The sequence below is a fragment of the Syngnathus acus genome, chromosome 2, assembly GCF_901709675.1.
Source record: "Syngnathus acus chromosome 2, fSynAcu1.2, whole genome shotgun sequence".
Taxonomy (NCBI): Eukaryota; Metazoa; Chordata; class Actinopteri; order Syngnathiformes; family Syngnathidae; genus Syngnathus; species Syngnathus acus.
The window spans coordinates 6,313,715-6,336,658 of record NC_051088.1 but is presented as its reverse complement, the minus strand read 5'-3'; the positions used below and the strand labels follow the sequence as shown (position 1 = coordinate 6,336,658).

The following is a 22,944-nucleotide window of genomic DNA, read 5'->3' as shown; positions in this document are numbered from 1 at the left end:
ATTAATCATGACAAATTAATTCCCAATTTCTGCTATTGTGTTTAATGATAATAAAATGTATGCTCATGAATATCGATGGCCGGCCCCTGATGAAATCTAAGCTGTAATACCCATCTCAGTGATGAGGTGCGTATCGCCTCAACTGGTTTCATCTATTAGATCGTAATATCAGAGGCAAGATCATGCAAAACATCTTTGTTCATCAAAGTGCATGGTGCAAGTGATCAAAACAAAGATCCCCTGTGAGAATACTGACGGATGATGATGGAATAGTTGAAAAATCCTCACTGTTACCTACTCGGAAATACATTACTTCCCAGAACCTAATACATTGCAAACACAAGCCTTTTGATTTCACCTCAACTCAACGCTGAAACATTTTGACAAATTTAATGTCATAATAGATGACAAGTGTGAATAGAAAAATGTCCCTCAGCTTGTGTCTGTATCAAATTTAACCTCTGTTATCTTATCTATGGTCCATGTGTAAAAGAGCTCAATGAATTCTCTGTTCATTCTATCGCCATTTGAAATTCAGGACACGAGTCCCTTCCAAGGTCGATTAAAGTTAGAAATACAAACAAAATTGGTGTGTACAGTCAGTTTTTCTATATTCTCTCTTCATATCTCTTGGGTCCAACAAATGTGTTAAAATTGCTCCTCATGAAATATTTATAAGCTATTTCCTTGTAAAATGTGGAAACCTGTGCGGTATGCTTGATAGAAGTCGGTTCACTGTTTTAGCTTGCTCTCTTGTTTACTTTCAAGTAACATTTTTGGACAAATGACACTTTGGTGCAAGATCTATCATATATAACAGTGGTTGTCAATTTCTTTTACTTCAAGTACCCCCCGAAAAATCTCAGTTCTCCAAGTACCACCATCATGATCAACATTTAAATACAGTAGGTTTGTAGGCCCAAACGAGGCAGATATTTTATTCTTAAAAAGTATGTTGACTATTGTAAATTACTCTAACATTATGCTCACTGTGCTTAGCAATGGGGACATAAAAAAGAACATTACTTGAATCATTATAGTGTAGTTCATAAAAGCAAATAAATGATATAAAAAAAAATATACAAAAATAAATAATTCAAACAAATAGCTTTTAATGATTAAATGCAAATGAAAAAAGGTTAAATTCCACAGAATTATATTTTTTAAAAAATACAGCACTATAAGAAAATATAATTGAAATTAATCTTTTTTTGTTTTTGCTGTGAGTATACCATAGGACTGAATGATGCATTCTGACTGCTTCAGTTCATCATATTTTTGGAAAATTGCGCTGTATATGATTGACAATGTCGTTTCAGATGCGATGATTTTATGCCTTGTTTTGCTAACAACTTTGCCATCGACCACACACTGACTCAAATCAAAACAAATTTGATGTAATTCATCTCACATGCCTGATTTTTGCTGTTTTCAAAGGTCTATGAGTGTGGGAGGCAGTTTACAACCAAATCGCACCTTCGAGAGGCTATTCTGATATCTTGCTAAATCTACTCTCAAACAGTGTTAAAATTGACACCGGTATATTGGGTTATATGACCACAATATTGTTAATCGAACATCCTCGACCTTGTTTCATAAGCATAAGAACAATCACATTCAATTTACTTGCTTAATGCAAATAACAAAGCTTCATTTGCTTGTATACATTTTCAACTACCGGTAAAGACACTGGATTGATGTAGGTGTGTGTGTAAATGAAGAAAATTATGTACCAAATTTGTTAGGAACTACTTTCATAGCTTTTACAATTCGTTGAGAAACAAATAGAAATAGTCATTCAGAACATTTAAATCTCTTGCGATTGGCTGACGACTAGTCCACACACGCACGCACGCACGTACGCACTCACACTAAATACTAAATATTATCAAAATGTCATATTTTTCCCTGATGCTGATTCCGCATCACACCTTATTTTGATGGCTTTGATATAAAATTTCTATCTCGTGCACAAGCTGAGCGTTGGGGAAAACAAATGAAAGGATGCGAACAGAGCAGCCTGAAGCAACACACATTTTGTTTTGTTCTGCTTTTTGGAGGCCAAACGATCACAATTACTATTCTTTCCGTACGGTCAATGTCTCTGATGGCGGCCTGCAGCAGAGAGACAGCTGTCAGGAGTCTCTGGTAGGCCAGACGCAGGAAAGCCCGAGGGAAGAAACAAGGTAGGCATGAAGCGAGGCACATAAAAGAAGGCGTGTGAAAGTTGACAACCGAGTAGAGCAGAGAGAGGGGGAGGATATCGATGCTGAGATACAGGCAATTGATAGAAGAGGAGGATGAGAGCCAGAGGAGGGAGGAACAGAGAGAGGCCGATTTGGATTCCTCCTCGCTATATATGCTGTGATTGAGAAGACTGCACTTCAGGTGCCTACACACAACAAAAAAATCCACAATGTACAAGACATATTGGATTTCCCCCTCCGTTTTCAAACTCGCACTTCCAAATTATGTACAGTATGACTCTGGTTGCCTCCTCGTGTCAGTGGGTGTATGCTTTTAAAGGGTCAACACTTTTAGAAACGGACTTCATGCTGCGTGGCAAACTAAGCACTCCTTTCCACTTACCTGTGTGTTGCTATGGTGACCAAAATATGTATCAGCTGAGGCGGCAAATGTATAATAATGACTCAAAATGTACTCCCTTTTGAAAAGATAAATGTGGGGGTTCGTACTTCACAGTGTGGATACTGTGCTGTGGGAGCAGCGGATACCGAAGGTTATTTTTAAACTGAATGTGCTTGTGATCACGCATAGATACACACAGTTTAGGTTTTTCAACACGAGGATTTTGCAGTGGCCAGTATGACATGAAACGCTGATGTTAAAAAATGCGAGGGAAAAAGAAAGCTAAAGAAACAGAAACTGCCTGTTCGTAAGTGTGGAAAAATGAGGTCGATCTAATAATAATCTCACTGTCTGCCAAGACTGCCTTGTGTGGATTGGGATTAGACAGGAATGGTCTTTTTTTCTCTTGCCCAGAAGCCAGTTGTGGCACTTACACTAGACATGTCTTTGTCTTGTTAGAAAAAAAATAACTTCTTTGGAGGTTACCGAAGTATGACCCATTTCTCTGAACTCGCCCGCCCTGAGGGAGAAATAAAGAGCAAAAGAATAGATCAAAGACGAAAGATCTGTCAGTTTAATGAACAATGGTAGACATCAACATTGGAACGATAAAATGACAGTTTTAAGATTCTAAAATGCTGTTTGAGAATATTGAATGATGTTTCAAATTAATGGTTTGTCTTCTCTGCTATCATGTACTGTACCCTTGAAAAATAGCATAACTCTTCCGGAGCCAGATCCCAATTTAACTTGAGAAAATTGCCTTGGTCTCTGAAATGCACTGATACATTTTTGTCTCATAATCCAATTTAAAGATAGGTGCCGGAGCACGAAAACTTGGCTGGACTGTGCAATGTAAAATAAAAATCTGTAATTTTTCTCCCCCACCGGGATAAAGAGCAGTGGACAGCCCAAAAAGCCCTTCAGCCGTTTGTCAGGAGAGAAACGTTTTTAATCAGTGAACCACGAAAAATGCATGGCACCATAGCCCTGGGTCAAAAAGTGGAGCAATGATTTACTATGGGGACTAGTTCTCACAGTACTTCATATTCAGTTTTAACTATGGCTTGCATCCTCATGAAAGAAAGCAGGAATACTAAAAAAAAAAGTCTAGCATTATAATTTGAAAAATTACGATTCAGCTGGATCGTGAGGCAGACCCCTCGATACATACTACATCGACGAAATAGATGTAGGAGGGTAGTATGTTGTGGCCTAATAATTCCTTCAAATTAATGAAAATAACTTTCTGCTAAATACAGGTACTTAAGATCGTACATTCTGTGTGACATACTTTATTTGAGAACACACTCAGCAGGAAGCCACCCACTCCATTCCCTTGAGCACGATGGTAGCATGAACTATTTGTTTGGGTCTAAAACCTGAGCTTGATAGAGGCTGGATGGATAGCGATTTACAAAGTTGCCTTCCTCTGGTGAGTTAGTGATGGCAAACCGACTGTGTCAGGCGATGATGACACTCAGGATTCTGCACATGAGCTGCTGGTCAGTCTGTTCGTGAATTGTGTTGTTGGAGGGTAGAGTGTGGAATTGTGGGCAGCTGGTGGGATGACTTCAGATCGGAATTGTGACCCAATGCACAAATGCTAGAAGCACTGGCCAATGTAACTTTGTCTGCCGTGGAACGTACCATATTTTCACTGCATTGTATTTTGCAAGGAAAAAAAAATCAATGAGAAAACAAAACAATGTACTGAATAAATTGATTAATCAGCCTGCCCCAGAAAACACACCACACACCATTTATTGATTAAGATATCATATTGTAAGTATATACTCTACAGAGAGGTGTCTAATATCTTTTTTAAACACTCGTGGTTTGAGTCGTGTAAGATGATGTTATTTGAAGTGTTCATTTCCCAAAAAGCGTTTATAAGAAAATTTAGGGTTCCAATGTCATTTGGAAGTTAATTTTACAACATCCATTTCATCCAAGTACAGTAATGCATTTCAAAATTTGTCTGGAGATCTTCCAAGAGAGACCAAAAAAGTCCCCTAAGAACACATTTTATCTCTCCCTCTTTTGCATTCCTTTGGTCAGCCAAAGCTTTGATGGTAAAACATTTGCACTATAGACAAGAATTCATTTAACCATTGCCAGCAAGTGTTGAGTAGTTTCTTGGGTGTTTTATCCTCATTTTTCTCAATTATAAGACCATCACAATGTATCTCATGTATGACCTCCATTTTTTACCCAATTTCCCACATTTGAAGATTATAATTGTCACTGGATTGGAAAATGATCAGGTTTCATTATCTCTGAGAGGGTGCCAAAGATTCCTTAAGCTAACATTGAGGATCAAGGTGAAGTTCAAATTTAATCGGCCGTGCCAGTGAAGCCATTTAAAAGCTGCAATATTTAGTAATTTATTCATTACATTAGTTCTTGAATGGCAATTGAACCCTTGCTACAGGAAAGTTAGCTGTGGAAGACCGGCATCCCATATTTTATTGATCCATTTTGGGAGGTGTTCCATACATCTTTCTACTGGTTTTGCAACTTTGGTTAGATGCATTCATTGGATTGGCTTCTTTAGGTTCTGACCATTCTGTAAATATTTTTATTCAACACTTTATAGAACGGGCATTATAATATGCACATGGAATTGAAATACTGTAAATCGTATTGCCTTTACCAGATGAAGCTAAAGTACAGTGTGTCTTCTGCAAAACAGAACTGGCTATCACAACTGCTTGTATAAGTAAAACTTTGGAAGCCAATTTAATGTAGCTTACCACCAATAGTTATGATGAATCGTATTCCCTCCAAATGTGGTCAAGGACACCCAGGAAAGCATTTTCATTCACTTTATTGAACAAATCGTTACAGAGTAGCTTAAAATAGTTTGGAGCAATATACAGCAGCTTCAAAAAGTATTTATCATGGAAATTTGCGGTGACAATATGAGAAATAATTAGATATAAGATATCTTTGGTTATATTTGTCATTCGTAATTTGGCATGATAGCATTTTTATTTGCATACAATATTGGAGCCACCCTGTTTTTCCCAATTGAAATGTGAACAACATTTTGTGTTGGTATTATTATCAAGTATATACTACATAAATAATAATTGGAAGCTGCTTTGCAGATTTTCATCTATGGCAGAGAGTTCTGGAATGGAACAATCCCTTTTTATTGTCTGTAAACAGTTTGCTTATATTGTTAATTGAACACTAAATTATCACAGTTTCTTGTTCCTCCATAATTGAAATCAAATTGAAACATTTGGTTTTTATCCATCTGATAACAAATGCATGTTGATTTCGATTTCCCACAAAGGTTTGAAAGTAATTTATCTGGCGGATCTTCAACACAAAAGGGACAAAATCACACTAATTAATTATAATTTAGATGATTTAGTGGTTTCCAAATGAGGCAATCCATTATAAAGTTAAGCATTGAAAAATAGACTAAATCCTAACGTTTTCCATTTTGTTTCCATCCATCCATCTTCTTCTGCTTATCTGGGGTCGGGTCGCGGGGGCAGCATTTTATTTCATTCTGAACAATCAAACTCAGCCATCACCCCACCATGACCACCCACTTACCTGCTTACACCCACCCAACCACCCACCCACACACCCACCCACCCACACGCACACACACGCACTTTCCTCCCCTGCGGTCAATGTCCTAGCGAAGCATCACCCGCCATCTGGTGCAGTCGTTGAGGTCTCATCTGGCCTGCTCGAAGATGAGCCACACGACAAAACACTTGCAGCTTCTGAAGAGCCTGTTAAACCAGTTTAGCCCAAATTTCAAATTGATATTATATCTTGGGCTTGTGGCAGATCTTTATAGGAAAGAAAATAGTCTGTGCCACACTGTTGCTGCATGCTGTGTGTAGTCTTATTGCTGGGTAAATTAATAACAATGCTTGCAACTGTCTTTCAATCCCACTTTTGTGCAAAGAAAAAGGAAGCTTTATTGCGTAACAAAAGAATCTGAGTAAATAATCCATCTGTGTATTTTCCAGCTGGCAAGAATTAGTTGTTAGCTTGCAAAGCACAGATCTGTCAGCAGTTGGCACGCTTTAATGTGGAAATGAGTGATTCCTTCTTGCCAGCTCAAAGCGTCTTGGCAAATAATGTGACAGTGTTGTTCTGTGACACTCTTAATCTGTCAACCACACCAATTGTTGGACCAACAAGGGATTTGTAATAAATGCATTTTATAAGAGAGAACCACTGAAGAATCACTTTTTAAATAATTTCACTTGTCGTGCCAAAATAACAAATGGTGCAATACAGTAATCCCCAATACGGCCTCTGATAAGATGATCGGAGTTACCTATATTGAAAGTAAAACCAAATGAGAAGCAAACAAGCATTTTAACTGTCTTCAGTTATTAAACTCAAAAGGCACAATAAAAACACTTTCATAAAACTTACCAAACCAACATGATAAATAACTAATAATGTGTCAAGTTGATTATTTTCAGACCATTATAAATTACAGGCAGTTCTCCACTTATTTAATTTTTTGTTGATACTTATTTAAAGGCACCAGTTTACTGAGCTGATGAAAATTGATTTAATGGTACTTCAAACCTTCTCTTTAATTGGGTATTTCAGGAAAGCACATTTTTACATTATACAGTGGCATAAAAGAAAGCATTAGACCTCTTCTTAAATTCTTAATTTTTTTGTCATGTGTCTCCACATTTAACATAATCAAACAAATGTAAATATAACCCAAGAAAATGTAAAATTTAGTTTTTTAAATATTTATTAACTCCCTGCTCATGTGTGGAAAAATGCCCTCTTTATAAATCATGGATTAATTGTGGGTAATCCAAGAAAATAATCTCCAAGATTAGATCTGGGATGTGTTACAAAGCCATTCATAAATAGTAAATACTCCACTGAACCACACAGTGAACGCCCCATAGCTAACGCATAACATAAAAGCTAATCCATAACATTGTTCATATTCTTTATTTTGTCATTGTGTCATTCTGATTTGTCTCATTTGAAGCATGTGAAATGAGTCTTCAAACGACTATTTTTTAGTATATCCATCCCATCACTCAGCTAGCAAATAAATTTTGGCCTGCGACAAACTAGTGTGACAGACAAAAAGTAACAGAACCATGTAGAGCTTATGAGTCAGATGCAGGTGAAGGTGACGTGTCACCCCCTGGCTTCTCTGTCCCAGCTCATTCCACCTCATGTTTGCTTATGGCCAAGCATGACAGCATCAAAAGTGAGCTTGCTTGTAGTAATCAGTTTGGCCTTTTCTGTGTTTTCGAACCACATACCAAATATTTGACCAGACCAGTTTAAAAATCCTGACCATAGATTTTTCTTAGATATTGGTGAATTGCTTTCGATTATTTGGTTTCAGAATATGGATCAGAACCACACAACTCCAAAAGTTGCGCAAGGCCTCCTATGCCATTCTGTGTGTCGCTTTGGTATGTCTCAAGGATTTATTAATTAGCTTTTGATCAAGACAAGGAGAAAGACAAGGGGAAATTCAATTATAGGACATATTTGTTTGCATTCTGTTATGTGGTGAAGTGTTTGCACACACTACCAAATTTTAGAACTAAATAATTTGTTTCAATCTTATTGGTTTTTGAAAACATTTCACTGCGAGGCTTGGTACAGTCTGGGCTGATAATATGTCAATCACATAGGTTAAAAGAAAAGAGTGATATTCAAAGATTTAGTGAGATATATCACCCAAAATTAAGTATATCGATTAAAGAGATAACCTCGGTGAGACTTTTTTTCAACAACCTCATTAGGCATGCTGCCCCAGGAAGCTCGGAGTTAGGTGAAATCCACTGGAGACCAGATGCAGGTGGTGAGGCTATTGGAACAGAGCCAGCAGGAGGAAGAAGGAAGATCCTTTTATCTGATCCACAGATGGCGATGAGAAGCATAGGTCAGAAATACAGAATTGGTCTTTTAAAAAAGGAGCAATGATTGCTTGCTAACACATGATCAATCTCAATAGCTAGCATTACAAAGTAATGTTTTGTACAGATTTATGGATGGATTGGGTTCCGAAAGGTGGAAAAAATTATCATGACATATCCAAATAAGTACGTGCATATTGTTTGTCTACAAATGAATGAATGTTTTCTTTTTGAAATTGAAGCAAACTGCACAGATAAAACATGACTGTTTACAAACTTAGACCAAATTAAACAAACGATAAATTTAATAAACCGAAAATACATGTTTAACATTAATTTCCCTGACAGTCTTTTACAAATAAATACAACTGGAAAAAAGTGTTTGGGTGAACTCTAAGACATGATGATCTTAACTTGTAACAACAAAAACATTAAGTGTTGTAAAGTGGCAAACAGAGACATAACCTTAATTGAATGTTCCAGCAGTGTGCTTAGTGACCAGAGGATACAAAAACTCAATGCACACTCCAACGATTTAAACCAAAGTACAGGCTTCCCAAGGTGACCTGACTCTCGATAAGTTGTTCATTAGTTGAGAGGTGATAGCGAGCAAAATTACTTTGCAAAGACTCTTAATGGCAATGTCATTACGTGTAATTTGGATGTAGATTGGAACAGTTCCAATTAGGGTCTAGGGATTCATTCCTTAGATAACTTGTTGCTTTTTTTTATGTATTTGTTTTGGTGAAACCTGAGCCAGCCTAACTTTCTGAAAAAAGTGGGTGGAAAGAAGGCACAAAATGCATATATCCATATCGCTGGTGTTGGGCCGAAAACCTCACGAGTCACAATTTAGTAAATTCCATGTTTTTGAAAAAAAAAATCATCTTTACTATTTGATCACTCACATTCCCTCTCTTGATGATGCAATTTAGCTGAACAGTAGCTGTTTTGGGGGTCTCCTATAAAGTGACTATTTTATATCCTGAGGTGGTATCTCCTTCAAGCTCAGGTTCTCTCTACCAGAGGCCTTATAGTTTCTGAGCCAGATCGTAGCTGTTCCCAGTATTGCACTCTGGAGATACAGCAGACTTAGATTCCTTCCAACTGAGAAATTGATTGCTGTTGTCCTGCCATGTGTTCATGTGTGCCACTGTCAGGTCAACATAATAACTCAGACAATAACAAAATACCATCTGGGACTTCTATTATGAAACAGAACTTCACTCATGGAAACATCAAGGCCACTTCCAGCTCATTACATTTAGAAGAAAAATAGCATTGCACATTATTGTAAAACATCAATAGAAAAAATATAATAAGAAAGATAAGAAATAAACTGGTTTTATGAAGTGTAATTAAGCTGAAAGTCTCTCTCTCTCTCGCCCTCGCTCTCACATATAAAACATGGAGTTGGTAGACGGATTCGTTCGTGAACTGAGGTTCATTAGGAGGTTCCATCTGAATTGCTCCAATTTGTTCCTCACCTGATTGGAGCTGTGAGTGTCAAAAGCTCACACGTAACTTAAGTCACTGCTCACAGGTCAAAGGCAAAAACCAAAACAAAAAAAGCAGCCAAGCAATGGCTTTTATTTTGAGAAACCAGTAATGCAACAAGTCTGTATGATGCATAGCATATCGATGTAAGTGAAGCACATATAGTATACCAGTATAGTATACCAGATACAAAGCAAATGCTGTATATCCCAGAGAGGCCATGAGCAGCACAAGGATCACAGAGCAATCTTATTGGACACTTAGTAATTGCTTTGAGGCGATTCCCTTACATCGTTGCAACACCAATTTCTTTTCCTGCCAATTATCTCGCCTTTCATCTCCTAGCAGGAAAAAAGTCCAATATTTCTGAACTCTCATACAAGTAATAACTCAAGCTGACCAAATCAAGGTCATATTTAGCTTACGTTTGAATCCTTTGAGCTACAGCAGTTTAACAGCAAAGATTTTCATTCACAGGCAATATCATCCACTCAGGTTTCACACATATTGCTTTTTTAAAGAGAACATAACCCCAAAGCCGAAATATAGGAGACATTTTTTGAGTTGCAAATTAAACCCTTAGGCTCTCTCTGACAAGAACCAATGTAAAATATTTTAAGGGAATTAGTATCTTTGTTAGCTCAATATAATTCACCCTTGCAAGTCAATTACCAGAGCAGTAAAAATTATGTTTTTCTATCATCGGTATGAAACACCTAAAGAGCATAATGAAGAAATTAGACAAATACTAGATATGTAGAAATATAAGTACATTTTGAATACATGTTGAACTATTCTCAAACAAATGAGGTCTTTGTTCATATTTTTAAATATATTAATATTTAAAAAATAATAATAAATATAATAAGATCCTGAAGCAAATTGCATTCACAATCTCATGTCTTGTTTTTACCTTTCCGTTCAAATGTAATGCAATCCACACATAAGCGCAAGTGGATCCACTTTAATGCTTTTCTTCAGGGTGATTGGCTCGTGCATTAACGCTGTGCCAAAATTAGTTTTAGAGGTTTCATGCCTTGTTCCGCAGCACCTTGACATTTCTTCAGTACAATCTTGTTACCAGTCCTGAAGAGCTTTTCCTTTCAGGCTTATTTTCATTTCAGTGAACGACATGTGGTATGAATACTGAACTCCCTTGGACCAAGACACAATTTCAAATCTTGATGCAAATGTTTTTTTTGTGACGTTTATGGAAGGCAGTTTTCTGAATCTGATTTGACTGATTTGAGACTGAGATTTATGAATGAATCTGAATTGAATCTGCTTTTTTTTTTTTTATGGTTTCTGAACCAACACAATGAAATTTAATTCATTCCCTAACCTTGTAGCTGAAAACTTAAAATGTTTGTAAATCCAGGTAGTAGTAGCTTTCCTATTATAATCAATGGAAATGCAATTATTCTGTATATATGTTACATTTTTAATCACTTTGTGGTTGAAATACACTAGAGTATACGTACAACTAAATGAAAATATACTTCAATATAAAGAACAGATCCTCCATTGGAAAAGAGTCTCCTTGAAAAATAATGTAGTGTGCCCTATTTTGTTTCGGGCGCAAGTTTAGCACAGAGTCTAGCGGAAAAACTGAACTTTCTTTCTTTTTGCTAGCTGGTAGAATTGGGTGTAATGGGGCCTTTGTGCCGTTGTGCGGCGTTGTGGGGTGGAAGTAATATCTCGACACCGCTGATTTGCATCAAATTCAGGGTATTGCCAACGCACACTCGAGTACGCTGTGCTTGACATTGCGGAAACCAGAAATAGACCCGCTGGGGTTATTTGCATGACATTGGCAAATAAATTGCATCACTCCCCTTGCTGATGATGTCGTCGGCCATGGATGTGACATGATTGGAGACAGTCTTGCGCGACTATCGTGTGTCTGTGTGAATCATAGTTACGTATAACACATATTTTCTTAAAAACTCATTTTACTTCAAATACAGTATGTCAGTAAATTGTTTATCAGAAAAATGCTTTTGATACTTTAGCAAAGTAAACATCAGACATTAAGACTTCTCCTCAATAACTAAGTTGATTAACTTCTACCAAAGTTAATTTCTGTTAAGACACTTGTCCTTTTCGTCAATATTCCTCTCGGGTATTTTGTACTGTGCAAGATTATTCACCCTGGTTTGGCTTGGCTCAAAATGAAGTCACTGAAGAGACACAGCTTGGAGGGAAAGTCTTCATTTCGAAGCAGGACATTTTATACTGTACATAAGTGTCCCACCAGACAGTTTTGCAATCGTATCTAATGCAAAAAAATTATAACACGGTGCTTGCCGTGATGCTCTGCATATTGTAAATGATCTTTCAGCGTTAAAACTACATACTTGTAGATTTATGTGCACTTCTACTGCTCTCAGAATGTTGAAATTCCATTTTTTTCTTTACTCTCAGGCTTTACTCCAAATAAAAAGAAAATACAGTTGGGAGGTCTGACAGGATTGTTATTATGCAAGCTGCTTCATCATGAAATCAAACAGCTGAGCTCTAATAAAACATTTATGTTAAGTGGACATTGGCTCAATGTGCTGACTGAGCCTCGGGCTTTGGGTCCAGCTAGTGACAATTGGCTGCAGATGCCAAAATATTGAAATAACAAAGAAAAGCAACATCACTTACATTTGCTAATGTAATGGCTCATTTTTCAGACGATAATAATAATAATAATTCATTAAATTTGTATAGCGCTTTTCAAAAACCCAAAGACGATGAGGTTAATGTTCCAGACCACGCCCACAATTCACAAAATCCATGAAGTAGTATTTATGGTATAAACTTTCTTGCATACCCTTCATCAACAGCAAACAACAGCGTATGCGTGCATGTGAGGTGGCAGGTGTTGATGTTGTTCCCTTCTGTCACCGGCCACACATTGAACACTATAGCAACTATGACAGTGGATATGTTCATGGCTTTTAAAGGCCGGTCTGCTCTTTTGAGTGACATGCAAGCACAGTAAGACAAAGTACTACGAGCTGGCTATTTCCTGGCAGTAGCATTGTTTACTGTAGCGTGCAGAGTTGGTGTCGGTTGAGGCTACTGCTAGGTGTGTGTGCAAGGTATGTGTTTCTGATGAATATATTTCGTTACTGTTTGTTCAATAAAGCAATTGAAAGTGCACCAGCAGCTGTTTCCATCCTCCCTCTTCCATTACAATTTATTTCAACTAGTGGTGGTAGACTATAATCAATTTGTTATCAATGTTTCTTTTACTGGAGATGTGCAGTTGAGTAACCAGATGAGTAACTGTACTGTGGAGGATTCTTTTTCTATTATAGCATATTGCCCACTTGAAAGATGGTACAGAAAGCAAAGCACAACTTTCTTGTGCACACTAGCTCTGTTGATGCTAGTGTTCAGTCGGAGAATGAATAAATGATCTGTGTACTTGTACTGTTTTGTATATGTTTTGACTTCTGACTATCGTTTGTTGTCAAAATGTCACATCGACATGCCAGAGACTCCAAATGGGAACGATAGTCCAGCGCTATAGTCTGGCATATTTACAAGTAAATGTTAATTAATATGCACTCTCCCCTTACAAATGAATAAATACATACATACATACATACATACATACATACATAAATAACAGGGTATTTTCGACTGGAATATATATATACCCAGGTTGGCACTGCTTGAATGCATTCCTAAGAGCATGGAGTTTCAAAAGCGAAACCAGGTTCTGGATCTCAAAGGCACCATGAAATACAATTGAGTGTGTTTTCAATGAGTCTGTGAACTGTGGAAAAGGTTGTCACTACATTTTTTTTATGCCTGTTTCACATAGCTGTGCTTTTTAGCAACTCTTGTGTTAGTGTTGAAGTCATCTCTTAAAGTTATGCTATTTTTTTTATTTCTTCAGACAGAATCCAGAGCAAATACAGTAGTAGAAGTGCAGAGATGACAGAGATGTACTTTGTTTATCATTGATTATTTGATTTGATGTTTATTTTATTTATTTAGTTTGTTTGTCTTTTTTTAACATGCAAAATATTTGAAAACACTTTTACACATTATTTAACTTTATTCCAACTACCAGTTTTATGTGCAGACAATCCAAAAGGTAAAGCTCTCATTTTACAAGTGAAATTATGCACTCACCTATAGTCAGGAGGCTTGGGTGATGATGACCTGCAACCCTCTGAAAAACTGAATTTCCCCTTGAGGTACAATTAAAACAACTGTTCTTTTTTGTCTTAGAAAGATTTCAGGTACAAGAAATGAGTTCCTTCCCGTGCTGACTCGCCTCAAGTCGTAGAAATACTCAGCGCAGACCTCTCAAAGTAGGTTGAGGAGTCGTCAATTAGAGTTTGGCCACACTCTAAGGGTGGTGGTACTCTCGTATACTCCTGTAGAGGTTTTCTGATTGTGTCTAACTAGTAGGAGACCCTGAGGTAAACCTAGGAAACAGAGAAAATTATCCTTCCAATCAATCTACTTCAGTTCCCTGAGGTACGAGAGAGCATTGTTAGGTTGAGGGACTTTCTCTGCTCTGTCTGATGCCAGCATGTCCTGGTTTTAGATCTGCAACAAAATAACAGAAAGAACAACCAATATAATTGAAATATGACTTAATTTGTTTTGGGTTATTGATCAAGTAACTGTTTGTCCTTTGTATCAAGTGCTTCAACGGCTTAAATATCCGTTGAATACACAATCGAGTAATGTGGTAATAGACGCAGCAGCATCTGTGTTTTTGACTCTATTCAAAATCTGATGGTCTAAATCCTCTGTTTGTTATAGCATACTTAGATTTTGTTGCAAACTGGCTCAAATATTAATTGGTTATCGGGATGGTGAACAAGTCAATACAACATTGTATTTCAGGACAGGAATGGACATTAGTCAGTAACATATGACTTACTCAGGAAGTATATTTAATCAGTTATACCGGAGGCTTGCTGAACTGTTTCATCCGGACCTCGTGTCCTTGGAAGCTGGGTGGGCTTGCTGATAGATGACCTTTTGATTCGATTCCACTGTCCTGCTCCCTGGTTTGAACATCACAGCATGCAGTTAAAGTATGTTGTTCCATTTTCAAAGGTCTAAATGCTTCGGCTTTGAGCTCAGTACTCGGTATCAATCATTTTTTTATGTTTATTAAAATGCTCTCATTGATACTGCAATGGCAAATTTAAAAGCAGATGGATTGTCACAGTGCTTCATTAAAATGATTGTGACTCAAGTCACATAACGTACCTGAATAGAGGCTAGAACATGTACTTCCCCTAATTGTCACAAATATGTATGTATGTTCATCGCCACTGTGTAAAACAATATACAGAGTAGGTGCAAAGCTGTATGCAACGCCTTCGGTGTACTACTGTAATACCTGGCTCAAGTCACAACATTTAATCATTTATGACAAACAGGCCTAAGAGTGACAAACCTTGAATTAGGATCTGCTTGACTTTGGAGAAATACCAACAAGTATTAGCTTTTCCCATTGGCCTGTCACACAGCCTTTTTCTTTTTTAACGTTTCAACTCTGTTTCCCATCATTTCTAAAACGATCGATCGAAACAAGCTTTGCCCTTTTTCTGCATCGTTTGTCACTAGTTTACCCATCAACGCTCTCTTTTCCACTCTCATTTTTATCCACGTTTACCCCCCACCCCCACTCCCTCGCGACAGCTCAATAAATCGCTTGTATGCTTGACCTCGAAAATGTTTTCACATGTAAATGGAGGTTTCAAACTGGGGAATAATGAAGACCTGGAATTGACCTGAAACACATTTAAAACAAGGACTGATGCAATAATTGCCAACCAGGGTGCCATGAGGTAGCATCTGGTGTGCTTCAGAAAATTATTCAATTATGGTTTATTTGTCCTATAATTGGTATTTACGTATATACTTTTGTTCATCTACCAACATCTACTACATTCAATTTTCACTTTAGTCATGTAAAATGCGTCTTGGCTCAACAAACACCATGTTAATTTGTAGATAATATTAAAAGTTATGACATTTATTGACAGACCACATATTGTGATCAGTGCACATTTATATACTTCATCTTCTGGCTTTACCATTTTTGCTTTCTTGCCTTTTCCAAAAATGAGCTAAAGGTTGGCTTAGTTTATGTGGACAAGGATTTTACCATTGTTGTGGATGAAAACATTTTGTTAACCAAGTGGGAAACGTCTGCATATATACAGTGAAGAGTGAAATAAAGAAGATGCATATATGGGGACTAATTTCCCGCTTCAATCATCTTTTTTGCAGTGGAATTCCAGGAAAGAAGTGTGGGGTCATTATCCTAACTGCTGAGGAGCTCAGCAACTGCAGGGTCAGTAGCCAAACATACGTGCACTCACACACCCCTCTATGCACACACTTGAGCTGTGCCCCAATAATAGGATACACACATATACACACACGCACGCACAACTGCAGAAAAGTTTTAATGGTCCCAACTTTTGAGAGGAGTGTGAACTGTGACAAATGAGCTGGAGTTCGACATGTAAATCACTTAGTCAGGGCTCAAGTGTACATTTTTTCCCCGGCTATGATGGTAATATAAATGTCAAATTCCCAACAGTGTAGATCCACCCATACACAGTATGAATGATTTAATGATACTGCTATAGTTATTTGTTTTCAAACAGCAGTGGTAAAAAGAATTGAACTGCATCAGCATTGAGCGCAGGGAAAATTTGTTCTTGTGAACTCACGAATACCACGAGAATTCAGCTTGCATGCAAGGTTATTATAAATCCAATGGAAGGTAAAACTGAGGCTGGCATGGTCATCATCTGTTAAATAATTTCATAAACATAAACATGCAACTAATACATTTTTGTTGACGGTGGGAATTGGGGTCAGGAGCACTGTGGCTCACCCCCCCCCCCCCCCCCATACACACACACACACACAAAATAATAGTTAGTGACAGTGTGCTTTTAAAATACAGCATATATTTTTCATATTGATGATGAGGATCATAATGATTCGGGATTTGGTCACCAAATTAGCAGGTGCTTCGGGGGCGAGGCTGGTACGTGCGCCGCCACGCCCAGATGAGCACAGTACAGACCCAAACACACGAGACTAGACTTACGCTGACAGAAAAATGAAGTAACGCCTGTTATCGAACGTGTGCCAGTCTACCAAAATAGAGAAGTTTGTGTTATTCCCAGCCATTGCCATTCATATAATATGTGGATCGTAACTTCAGCTATAGTGAGGTTATACACTGAGTATCTATTGAAATTAAAACGGAACGCTCAATTTACAGTACATTTGACACGTGTCATTGGCGTGTCTGCATTTGTCCAGTTGTTCCCATTAAAAAAGGAGCACTGACAGGATATTTGGGACCAGCCCACTTATACTGTAGTCAGATTGATCTGATTCATATTATTATTTAACCATGTATGATTGGATCTTTTTTTTTTTAGATGCGGACAACTTTGAAATAAAACTGGCATGTAACACAGAGATAAAGTGACAAGTGACCCAAACCCAACAGAAATATTGTGTGTTCCATGTCCATACTTGTAGTATGTGCACACTGATAAATCCAAATGCAATGAATTCTATATTTAATCATGGACAATCTTTCCAAACTATCCTTCTACCATACCAAGGATCTAAAAACAACAGACCTAAGAAACCAGTGTCTCATTAATAGATGTAACCACTCATAAATATGCATGAGGCTATTCCCCATTCCTCTATGACTATATTACAGATGATCCATGATAAAATGTGCTTCTCCCTCTGATAAAATGCATACTTTAAGTGAAACACTGGCCTGAATTCTCCATGTAATATATGCAGTCATTATGAAGATGAGGCTTGACTCCTTGCCGACTTGGGATTTTGCATCTCCATTATACAAGTTTAACTATGACAATTGCTTTGCATTCAGATGGGGTGTTGTGTTATAAATTACTTTGTCTGTGTCACAAAAAGCTGTAGTCTGGAATAATAAGATGTGCAACACAGCAGGTTGCTGCCTTCAAAATTAAATTGCATCTTAAATGATATTTTCATCAAGCCTTATTTGTCTTCTCTCACAGGATATTGCTACTATGCAGTTGTGTGCCAACAAGCTGGATAAAAAAGACTTTTTTGGCAAGTCAGACCCCTTCCTGGTTTTCTATCGCAGCAACGAAGACGGAACGTGAGTCTGAAAAGCCTCATGGGTTACTATTAGCCTGTGAAAATAAATGATTCTGGTTTACATTAATTATGATGCTATTTGTGGATATCTGGGATGTGTGATTGAAGCGTTCCTTTTGTTTTTAAGCAGTGTATGGGAACCCAATTCCTAATCCAGTCAGGGATTTGGACAGCTTTGCCAAATCTTGACAAGCAGTTTATCATTCAGTCACGCAGGCAGATGACAGATCTTTGCAGGTTTACATGACTACTGTCATGTTAACAAAATTGCATTCCAGTTTCATTTTTAAACAACTTAATACAAGATATTTGTAACAAAAAACATTACTTGGTGGTTCCAAAGTCTATTTTCTCATTCTTTCAGCTGGAGAGGCAGACATTTTCTCACAATTTACTGGAATCATGCGCAGTGGTTATATTTTTTATTTGCAGGAGTTAATACTGTGGAGTTGAAGTACTTTAACCTTTGCTTTTTGGGGGCTAACCAAACAATGTTGTCATCTAAATAGTAGTCATATGTAAAATATTATAAATTCGTCAAAGAAAGCTTGAGGAAATTCTTCGAGGACTCCGGTAATGAAAAAGCTGTGTGGGTAAACAATTTTCACATTACTTCCATCTGGTTTTACTTGTGTGTCATTCTTATTCAAATAACTTCTTGAAGCTTGGTTCTTTGTCCAAGCAGAACCCCATCTGCTCATGTCCTCCAGACAAACTGACGGAGACACATCCCTATAAATGCTGTGTAATTATCATCAAGAAAGCAAATGAGCACTGTTTTGCCTCGTCTGTGTGTTTCTCAAAGTGTTTTCCATTTTTCTGGCAGATTCACCATCTGCCATAAAACAGAGGTGATCAAGAACACGCTGAACCCAGTGTGGCAGCCCTTCACCATCCCTGTTCGAGCTCTCTGCAACGGCGACTATGACAGGTCAGAAAACAGCTGCCCGAGTCATGCATAAATTCATGCAAGAATTGCATAGTGAAATGTTGGCTGTTTTGATCGTCCATGCGTGAATCATTCCCCCTCTATAAACTGACATAGGAACCCTGAATACACCGGGAGTCGATGACATCACCTGTTGCCGGGGCGGTCAGAATAATGCCAGCAGTCGGTCATTTTGTCCCGGGGACCAGCGCCGGTGTTATTGAGATCGCCTCGGTTTCCACTCCACACTCTGTATTACATTGACATTCCGAGTGTGCCGAGCAGATGTGATAGCCACTTGCGGGCAGGTGCGCACTGCATATACTTAATACCTTTCACGGCTCCTGTCTAACTGCACTTGTCCTTGTGGGAATAAGATCATCGTATTAAACACCTAAAAGTGTGAGCATTGGATTACGATGCATGGCATTTCAAAATTTTCTCAGCGCCAGTAAAATAAAACAGCAATCCTCAGATGATGCAAATCTTTCAACATGCGATATAAACCGGGTGCTTCTATCACGTTGCCCTTTTTTTCCCTAGCCAGTATATCTCAAAAAGCAGTGGATATCAGAATTACTGGAGGCTATTACTGGCATATTTTACAGTTGGTGCTCTCTCGAGACACCACTACTTTACACGTGGGAATAAAATTAAATGTTAATGTGTGAGCTGAGTAACACTTATGATCGTATTACTATAGTAGCCCTGAAGTGATAAACACAAAAGCAACAGCAAAAAACATGAAAACAAATATTAAGAAAGAAAAAAGCTCATAAAAAATAAATAAAATCTAATCAGCAAATAAAAATCTCACAAATACAAAAATACTAAACTCCTCATCAAACACAGGTCTCATTTTGAAGAAAGCACATTTTACGGAATAATTTCATGGTCAAAGACGAACGGTGCATATGGTCAATTAAGTCGTCCCTCTTTTCCGATCAGCCGTAAGTCAAACCCCACCACGCACCAACCGCATTCGGTATGAAAATGTCGTTGTGGTTGGTCATTTGTTTACAATTAGCTTTTCCCCCCCATGTTTTTTCTTCATTTTATGTTGTGTTTAGTTATCTGTTTTCGTGTTCTGCACTTCAGGGCAACTGTAGCTTACAGCGAAAATGCACAATTAAATGGAATAGATAAATAGTCTACACAATTCAAAATAAACTTAACAACTGAAATAAAAATGTTGTTGGCAGCCACAGCAAAAAAATCTGTTTTTTTTTCCTCACACAGTTGCCTAGCCTGTTGTTGCTAGGCAACATAGGACAGGGCTCTCCACTGCCCCACATCAGGGGGAAAGGGCAAATTCCACAGGGACACTGTCAGTAACATCAACCCCAACTGTATAAGTATCATGAATTTCATTATATTCATTTTGCAATCGATGTGAAAACCATGTCTCACCCAAGTGCCATCACAACAGTGTACAAGAAATTTCAGCCATATGTCCCTTGGAAAGCTTCCTCTGTCAAATTTATATCTGCAGTGGCATTTTTCAACTATATTTCTACAGGGAGTGCATGGGAACATAATATTGATAACCCAAAATGAAAACAATACATCAACTAGGCACACAAAAACAGCCAAAGTGGATAAACACTGGGCTCAGGATGTATAATATATGATGACTGCTAGACTCAAAACACCTTCATTAATTAGAGCTGTACCATTCATCTGTTTATTAGAAGGGATTGATAATCATGAGCTGATCCACAGTGCTCTCACTCCCGACCCCTTCCCAATTCCTCCCGTTGACCTACTAAATTTATAGTTTCACTTTTATCAGCTTATCAATAATAGGGGGTATTTTAACAGATGCCAATCATGCCAGCCTGGGGTGTACTTTCCATTGGGGTTATAAGGTGGGGTGGCAGCCCCGACTTTTAACTCTTAGTTCTGAGCTTCCAAAGCCACCATGATCCCCTAGCAGGGTGATGCTTTTGTTTCCGCAATGTCAGACACAGCAGACTCAGGTTTACCCCAAAAAAGAAAACTCCATCTATGCACCCAGAACAAAAATGGGGCCCCAGGTCTTGCATCACCCTTGAACCTTATAAGTTCCATCTTTATTTCCATCCTGTCATCTGTGGCAGTCTTTTTAAGACCATCAATGGTAAGATGCTCTGTCCCACCAGTGTTTCTGTCTGTTGGTGTTGCGTGTATTATATTTTTCTAATAAATCATCAGCATTCTGCCAGGCTGTTTTTTTCTTTCCTGCACTTGGGTCTACCACTTTCTTCTATGTGAAGATAACATATTTCCAAAAGTTTAAAAGGCAAGTGTTTTGAAATAACAATGAATTGTTACGGCCATTTTTTCTGCGCTGCCAGTCGTGCTGTTTCAGTGAAGCACCCTGTTTGCTTTGTAGTGCCAGCAGGTGCTGCATTTTTAATATTCAACAGTGTTGCAATTCATATTTAACTTTATATCTGCTGGCAGAGAAACACATTGTTGAATCATTGAATTGCATTGGCACACTCATAAATACTAATATGTTCTCTATTTCAGGACTGTAAAAATAGACGTCTATGACTGGGATCGAGACGGAAGGTAAAGTCGTGTTACGTCACTGTCAACCTCAGTTATCAGTATTCCATTTTAATATGTTCTAGATAAGTTCTTTTTCATTTCACAATGTAATAATATTACATTTATGTCACGTGTTTCTAACCTTTGTTGTTCTACATTCTCGCTAATGTCTCATAATTAATTGCTGTGACTGCACGTGTATGCTGAGCTGACTGCTTCCTAGTGCTTAATTAGAATTATTTTATTTGTTATACATTCAACACGTTATAAATCGTCACTTTGGTAATTTTGTCCTTCAAACAAGTTCCTACATTTTGTGATTTACAAAAGGTCATTGTAATCCTTAATTTTCTATGTAGAAACCATTCACGACTGCCGGCAGACAGGTCATTCAATAGCATCTGAACTTTCTTGTTTCTCCACCTCAGTGTTTTTTTTCCGTCAGAATGCGCACAGGAGCACGTGCTTTTTAAATGCTACTTTACTGATGCCATGTCTGCTGTGTGGCTGGTGTGATTTGTGGTAATGAAGTTTATTATCGTGCAGCAAATTACAGGCCCTCGGAGAAAGAAGGTGATGTGCTTATTTATTTACATGACACATAACAGTGATTAGTTTGGAAACTACTGCCCACTCCATATCGGCTTCTAAACTTTAGCTCAAACACTAAACAATTTAATTATTACCATAGTGTTTCTGTGTGTGTGTATTAACCTCATTCCACCCTATCTTACTTGTATTTGTGTATCCTTATGACTGGAACATAAACTCACACCATCACAATACACAAGGGGGTTAATCTGGCAGACCCACAGAAGGAGATGTGAATAGACTTGACACTTTGTCTCAGATGATGACATTTGGATTCATGCTTGCCCATGTGTGGGTGTGTGTTTGCAGCCATGACTTCATTGGCGAGTTCACCACCAGCTACAGAGAGCTGTCCCGGGGACAGAACCAGTTCAACGTCTATGAGGTGAACTTGTTGAAATGTTATTCAAATGTTTTGGGACTGACACAGTTGCAACATTTGATTGTGGTAATAATTAGTAATATGCTGCAACACAATCCCTGAATGCTGGGAAAATTATCTTTTGAAGAAAGCAAAGAACAAAAATGTAAACATCCATCTATTTTTTCCGCCCTCAAATTAGTTAGATTCGACGATTTATTCACGGGAAAATAATGAATTCACTGAAAGTTTGTTTGGGTGAATCATTTGTGGATAACTATTGATGGGTGGTGATTTTATGAATGCATTTTTAAAACGAATCATCTTTATCCGATGTATTGAAATAATTTCAGTTTAAATTCATAGACAGCCATGATGATCATTGTTGC

The 22,944-nt window shown here is 37.8% G+C and overlaps 1 protein-coding gene across 2 annotated transcripts in view; it reads left to right on the top strand.

Moving 5' to 3' along the window:
• The window catches only part of cpne9 (copine family member IX), a 53,497-nt gene that overhangs the window by 19,575 nt on the left and 10,978 nt on the right, over window positions 1–22,944 (top strand). For both annotated transcript variants that reach the window (XM_037279618.1, XM_037279609.1), the window contains 5 exons: window positions 16,239–16,302; window positions 18,038–18,141; window positions 18,967–19,071; window positions 21,583–21,624; window positions 22,504–22,579. In XM_037279618.1, the coding sequence (XP_037135513.1) occupies window positions 16,239–16,302; window positions 18,038–18,141; window positions 18,967–19,071; window positions 21,583–21,624; window positions 22,504–22,579 (391 nt within the window). The remainder of the gene's footprint in view (window positions 1–16,238; window positions 16,303–18,037; window positions 18,142–18,966; window positions 19,072–21,582; window positions 21,625–22,503; window positions 22,580–22,944) is intronic.